The following is a 7,590-nucleotide window of genomic DNA, read 5'->3' on the forward strand; positions in this document are numbered from 1 at the left end:
AAAAGGAAATTATCCAATTATCCTTTGCCAGCTTTTGTCCTCGAAGGTTTTTACGTGCACACCATACACACCTCTCCCCTCCTTTATTTTATAAACATGTCCAAATTATCATTCATTTGTTGACATGTGCAACATGCAAATCCACAAACTACAAGATCCAGTCACTCTTCAGTGTCCCTGCGGCACCAGCAGTGTTTGCTACTTTTCCACTTTATTAACACGAAATAAATAATAAAATAGCAAGCATATTTTATTAACATGGCAGGAGAATGTCTCCATCAAGCACTTCATGCCTTGCTTTTGTGAGCTACCCTGTACATTAAATCTAATAAGTTATCAATGTTGTTGAAAGCCTTTACATGTTTAATGATTCCCTTAAAACTATTTACAGCAAATGCTATTGTTATGGCTATTTTAAAARCTCATAAAGTTTTTAAATTATATAAAAAATTAGAATTTTGAAATCTTATAAAAATTCATGAAGTTATGGCCATATTGCTAGAGAATATTGCTAAAGTTAATATCACCACGTCTTCACAGGACTACAGGACATTTTGTATAAATACTCTTGACCAGATCCTGAATAATGGGGTCACAAAAGAATTTAAGATCTTCACAACTTAGGTATTTGTCTGGGAAAAATAACTACGTTGGTAAACATGTGCATTTGCCTTCCAACTTAAAGCCTCACAACAAAGTCAGTTTTCACATTTCAGAATTTTACAAGCACCTACTTTTCTGAAGATGACTTTGACAAAAAACATTAAACAACAGATGTGCATTTTAATTAAGTACATAGGAGAAGTAATTTTTTATGCAGAGAATCTCATTTCAGTGACAGTTTTGAAAATACTAGCCTGTATTCTCACTGGAAAAAAAAGAAAAAAGAAAAAGCCTGATTTCTGTTCAGTTTGGCGCTCCAGTTAAATTTCCTACCCATTATAATGGAGGAGAGCAGCAAAAGCAATGAACTCCTGTATAAATAGAGCTGAAAATGGAAAAAACTGACACATTAATTACTGAACTACTGTACTTTTACAATGTTTTCAAATACATATTTTACCACAATTTTAAAGTTTAGTCTTCTGCAGGTTTACTGACACATTTGCAAAGTAAATGCAAATAATAAAATAGGAAAATTTGTATTTTGCTCCTTTACACTTCTGTTGATAAAAGAATCCAAGTGGTGCTCCCGGGGCTGAAAGAGTCTAAAGAGGTTAGGACATTTTGGTTTTAATAATTCTTGAATTTCACTGAAAAAAAACTAGCATAATTCATTTCAAGATGAAAGGCACCATTGTTGCTACTCTCCACACACTGCTAATTTTGCTAAGACTAAGGAGTCAACATAGAACTGACAAAAAGCATATGAGAGTATTTGGCTGAATTTTGTAAAGAAGTTAAACACCTTGGACTGATAAAATTCAGCTCAGGATATTCCAGTGACAGTTGAAGCCATTTAAGAACTCAACCCAAGTAGTGAGAAGGAGGGGCTGCTTTCCCTTTTTGCCTGAATCAAATATGCTTTTTGTTTAACCCAAATTTAAAAAAAAATGTCAGTTCATGTTGGTTGGTGATTACAAACATAAAATGCAGATGTACTTTTGAACCAAGATAAAAAACCTTGCTAAAAAAGCTGGGGATATACACATGTAGCTTAATTTTAATGAGATTTCCAACACAGACAAAAGATTATTTAACAAAATGAAGTGTGGGATCTCAAGAAAGGAAAAGGAATAATTTCTGAAATCTTTAAGCTCCTTTTCTGTTCTTTCTCCAATCTTTCASTCATGTTCCTTTTGAATACAGGAAAGAAGTTTTCCATATTGAATTTTCACTGCAGACTGGCCTTGGAATCCAAGCACTATCCCATAGAAAGGCCTAGTCAGTATTAAAAACATAATATTGGAAACTTATGAATGGTTTTCCTGTTAATAGCCAAAGTTTTATCTACAATCAGAAAACTAGAAACAGCTGACCTAGATGCTGATTATTCATCTACCTCAAAACTGAAGCAAATTAGGCAGAAATAATTTGTTAGCTCAAGCTGCCTTTCTCATGAAAAGGCTTCTGAAAGAGCATAATTTATGAGGTGAAATTCTGTGCATAAGCATAGAAATGATTTTTCTTTTTCCTTCACATAATGACTCAGAAAGTGGGCAACAGAATCTGCCACTCTGATACTGCCAAGAACCACAGCGCTGCAAAAACTTCGGTCTTCTCCCATGCAGATTAAAGATGCATTCCCGCATCAGCGTGCTCTATTCCTTATTCACACCTATTAACCTCAAGTATCAACTGCCTTGATGCAATTTAGTATTTGAGTGATCCTAAATTAAGTTCTTTGTCTCAGCGTGCCAGAATTCTGCGGGCAGGGACAGTTACACAAGCACACTTCAAAGCGGCAGCGTCTTTGCCTTCAGCGATCGCACGCCACTGACTCGTTTGGGTGACCTTCCTTGCTCATTAGGAGCTCTAGGTGCACGTTGTAAATGTCAGAGAGCCTGAATTAATGTGGGGATTTTTTAAAAAAGCAGATTTTTGCCACATTTTGATGATATGTTTGTGATGCCTCGGGTCTCATCCAGCTATTTGCTTACAGACAGCTCTGATTTAGAATTGCAGAATGTCCTGAGTTGGGAGAGAACCATTGGGATCCCAGTCCAGCTCCCAGCCCCAAGAATCCCACGAGCCTGAAAGCATTGTCCAAATGCTCCTGAACTCTGTCAGGCTTGGTGCTGTAGCCACTGCCCTGTTCCAGTGCCCAAGCACCCCCTGGGTGAGGAACMTTCTCATGATATCCAATCTAAACCTGACGTAGCTTCACCCCATCCCATCAGGTCCTGTCACTGCTCACCAAAGAGAGAAGATGAGAACCTGCATGTCCTTATGAACCTTAAATTCATGCCACTCTGGTATTCATTCACTCTAGGACTACAAGGCTTTGATATATGATGTACAAAAATGGCAATATGTAAAAGAAAGAAAGAAAGCACTCTTTCCCCTGACAYTTTTTTCCTGCTTTAGCAGTATATGACAACATGAAATATCAAAATACAGGAATAAGCTGACAGCAATTCATACTGCCCAACAACATTTATGGACTTTCATGCTCACACATAAAATTAAGATCTCACTTTTTTAATACTTCACACCAAGATACAGCATTTTAGGAGAACAAGATGTAGAAAAGAGCAACCCAGTATCAAGGGAGATAAGTCAAGAGAGAAGACTGAGCATAAGAAGGAAGRAAAAACTGATCCCAAGCTGAAGGCTGCGACTCTTCATACAGCCACTGACTGGCTGAATGTGCACAGAAAGACTTTCCAAGCCAGGTGGGACCAGCAGAGCTGTAATGTCTACTGGCTACGACTTCTCTTATAAAAGTAAAATCGGTTTGTTCTCTATCTGCATGTTACAGATACAGAACAGCTGAAAGAAGTATGACATTTTCAGTGAGTTCAGAACAGAGGTCTGCCCACAACAATGCAGWCAGGAAGCTCTGTACCTTTTAACTGCCTGGTAGCATATCTGAGAACTTCTATACAGAAACAGCTTAGAAATATGTATTACTACAACACAGTGACAGGCCAAAGGCACCCACTTAATGAAGGAAAATTTAATGACAATTACATGCACTCATTTGACTAGCTCAATCCACAAAACTAACTTAAACCTAAGAAGTGAAAGGATCAACCCCATTTCCCACAATTCCCAATATCATTCAGAAAAAAGTTTAATTAAAAGCCATTTAAACAGTATGTTATAGCAATATGTCACTTCTGGCTTCCAACAGCAAAGAGCATCAAATTAAAAATCCACCAATTTATTAAAAGAAACAAAAGGACTAAACCCAAACTTTTGCTTCTAGGTACTTCCTCTTCAATCTAAGTTTCAAAAGGATAACGAAGAATTCCTTTTCAAGTGGAGAAGTTGTTCCGAGGATTTAAAATCACATATTACTGTATTTCCTAGTAATAGGACATATATATTTTTCTAAGTCTTAGGTTAAAAGGTTCTATTATAAAATAAAATTCTATATAAAATTCATGTTTATAATTGCAAGCTTTCTTGATAAAGGTTTGCACTAATGCACTTTCCTGTGTGACTCCGTGAACAGCATCATCATCTTACTGAAGTCACTTTCTTTAGTTTATTTAAAAAGTGGAGTTACTTGCTTTTTCATAACTCAACAGAATTTCAAAAAATAAGGTGTTTGAATTGCAATTTTTAACTTTTGCTTTCTATAAAATTCTATCTTATAAAGAAGACAAATTTCTAATTTTTTTTTTTTTTTGCTGTACACAAAGAATTAAAGCAAGATTATACTGATGACAAGTGACTACAGGTTGCATTCATATTAGAAAAAAGAAATAAAATCAGCTTTCAATTTGTAAAACTTTTCCTCTCAAGCAAGACAGTACAGAAAAGGATATTTTCCTGGAGTTTCAATACCCACTCTGTAGTCCACATAACTTTGGTATGGATGGAAGTTGAAAATAAAAATGAGACCTGCTCTCTCAAATGCTATGACCTTATTGGATTCATGCTTTTCACTCACATAGGCCTAGAGGGAAAAAAAAAAAAAATCAACACTTTAAAAATATTTAATTTCTATCTGAATTAACAAAATCAAGAACCCCACTGCTTCTGTACCTCATTTCAAGTAATACAATTAAAGATTCAAACAACACAGATAAGGGCATTAACAAGCAAACTGAAATTGTTTACCTATGAAATGTCATAAAAAGKTTTTGATAATAATTAAACTGTAGTGTACTTTTTAAAAGGAAATGTAAAATTAAAGAGGTAGAAGCCTRTTCAGCATAGACACTTGAAAAACTCTTGTTCAAAGATGGGTTACACGGTCCTTTCATCACACTTCAGTGAAAAATTGATCATTTTGTCAAATGAAAACTTCAATCTACTTGGGGGGATCTGTATCACATATACTATCACTGGACGATCAAGCACTGGATATAGGTTTTTTTGTTTGTTTATTTTAAGAAATTGTGTGAGAAATACTTTTGATTATCCACATTAAATGGCTGYACATACTACCCTTGTTCTATTAATAAATAGCCATTAATAAATAACTAGACATCAATTTTAAAAAAGTCTTTAAAGTGGATCATGATAAGCATAGAATAAGAAAACAAGAAGAAATTCTAATAATTGAGCTCCTTTTATAAAAGTTACAGTGTGATACTAGAGAAAAAAATGCAAATACAGAAGTGGCAGGTTGAGGACTGGGAGACTATAATTTACACTAGACTCTGTTGAAAGTTTTTCCTCAGAAATGAAGCAATTATTTTTATAAAGTGTATTGTCAGAACAATTTATACTTTTTCAAAGCAATTCTTGGATTGGATTACAGRCAATTTTATAGCCTGCTTTATCCAATCCATGCTCACTAAATAAATAAGGAAAAATAATAGGAAAAGACCTTGCTATGAAGCTAAAAGAGACTGTTTCTCATGTTTCTGTTATCTGTGGAAGAAATTTCAAAGTCATGTTTTGACAGCTTGAAATATATGGTGCGGCATTACACAGAGCTTAATAAATTACTGTTTAAAATTTCAGCATGCAAATTTGGAAATGTTATTCTGCACATGTACCCAACTGTTGACTAAAACTTGTCATTTTGTATATGGAGCTTACCTGAGGAGATGCAAGCCAGCCAAATCTTTCCTCCAATTTATTCATATCTCTATCAAAGGCATTTAGGAATTTATAGCGAAGAAGATCATCCTCAGTAAGATTAAACTGTCTTCTGGCATAGTGGTAGCTCTCATTATTCCCTATTCTGGGGAAGTCAAGCCATTCTGGATGTCCAAATTCGTTACCTGCATTTAAAAAAATTAAAGACCTGTGAAATTACATGCTAAGAATACACTAAGCCTGCAGTAGAAAAATATCTTAATGTGTCTTTCTGCAAGTTTCAAATTTCAAAGAATCCACTTCCATATATAAGACATTTCATTATTATGTCTCATTTATTAATACATCTCTCAGAACTTTCATTCATCTCAGCAGGTTTGTTTGGCCATAAAAACCAAAATATCCATGGACTCCAGGGGAAGTATAAAGTGACAAATGAATTATAAACTCCAGGCTATCCATGCTTAAAAATGTCCCAAAATTTTTTGTGCATGTGCAAGTGCCATAACATCTGAATTTGGTTTTCTATAGCAGGAGTTTCAGTCAGTCTAGATGAGTCTGTCAGTCTCATCCAGATCATCTAGCTCACACAGCTACTGAACAGACTTCTCCTGGAGGCAAAGAACASGTTTACTCAGACTTGGAATACATTCAAAAAGAAGGAAAAAGGTTGACTTATAATCAAGAGAAAGTTTAGCTTCTGTTATGTAGAATCTCCAAAGCAAATCTCAACTGTCAAAGCTACAGATTCAAAACAAGACCTCATTTGGGACACAATATTTTAAGGGACTTTAATGTATCCAAAGTTTTCTTGGTTGTATACTGTCGTTATTACAGTTTGAGACAGCTACAAGTGGATTTAATGATCCTAAGTCATGSTGGGACCCGCTGTCCTGCAGACTCTCAATCATTTTGGACAAGGATTTTGAAACACTGTGATTCATTTCACACAGGACTAAAAAGATTTTAACATTTTAGAGATTACACAACACCTACCCACCATGAAACAGAGACAACAAACAAGTACCTGGAAACAGGTACGGTAAAGTGAAATTTAGATGTTTTCTACAAAAATTAAATTAAAAAAAATGAAAAAAATATTCTCACATTTTGACAAGCTGATATTCAAGTTGTGTCGATGAACTGGAGCTTTGAGGGCCAACAAAGGGCAGGGATGCCAAGAGAAGGCAAGAGATTGCTGGATGGGCACTCTGCATGTGCAGCCACCACCCATCTGCTGTCCCACCCAGCCTGCGCTGCCTGGAGGGCACAGTCAGCACCGACAACTGTGAACTTCGATTTGTGAAGTGATTTTTGTAATTCCATGCTTCACAGGAACAAAGAAATGAGCAGAGGACAAAAGAGAAAAGCCTCATATATATTTAGGAGAATTCTTCAGAGTGGTATCCRCTTTGTAAAGGAACTGACAAGCCGTAAATTAAATTTCCTATTCAAAAGCTAAACCACTAAATTTCCTATTCAGCTCAAAACTGGAAACAAATATAAGAGAATCAGAATCACAGCAGGACTTTCAAAATGACCTTGGAATAATGCTGGACTGAGCTCTTAAATTGTGCTAACAGTATGGGTTGGAAAATGAGGAAAGATATTGCTACAAAACAGACACTSTATCTAAGCAAATTCAATATTCTCTGAAGGGCTAGGCAAGGTATTACCCTCTTTCGTGATCTGCACACTATTGAAAAGATAAACTACATGAGAGAGCTCAGCTAAAGACAGCAAAAAACATCAGAAAGTCAGAGATGATACATATCTTGAAATGATAGGCAAGGAAATCATATCTATTTGTTCAAGAAAAAAAAAAAAAAAAAAAAAANAGATGATACATATCTTGAAATGATAGGCAAGGAAAAAATATAAAAAAGTTCAAGAAAAAAAAAAAAAAACAAAAATGGGGGAAATAAGCAA

At 35.3% G+C, this 7,590-nt stretch overlaps 1 protein-coding gene across 1 annotated transcript in view; it reads right to left on the reverse strand.

The window, feature by feature from the left end:
- The window catches only part of LOC130581243 (1,4-alpha-glucan-branching enzyme-like), a 17,955-nt gene extending 11,383 nt beyond the window's left edge, over positions 1-6,572 (reverse strand). Inside the window, exons 1-3 of the mRNA XM_057379248.1 lie at positions 6,485-6,572; positions 5,662-5,846; positions 4,437-4,567 (exon numbers count right to left, since the gene is read on the reverse strand). Of these exons, the coding sequence (XP_057235231.1) occupies positions 4,437-4,567; positions 5,662-5,846; positions 6,485-6,572 (404 nt within the window). The remainder of the gene's footprint in view (positions 1-4,436; positions 4,568-5,661; positions 5,847-6,484) is intronic.
- Positions 6,573-7,590: the final 1,018 nt, after the last annotated feature.

The sequence above is a fragment of the Malurus melanocephalus genome, unplaced genomic scaffold, assembly GCF_030028575.1.
Source record: "Malurus melanocephalus ecotype Western Australia unplaced genomic scaffold, MMel_1.1 scaffold_396, whole genome shotgun sequence".
NCBI classification, from domain to species: domain Eukaryota; kingdom Metazoa; phylum Chordata; class Aves; order Passeriformes; family Maluridae; genus Malurus; species Malurus melanocephalus.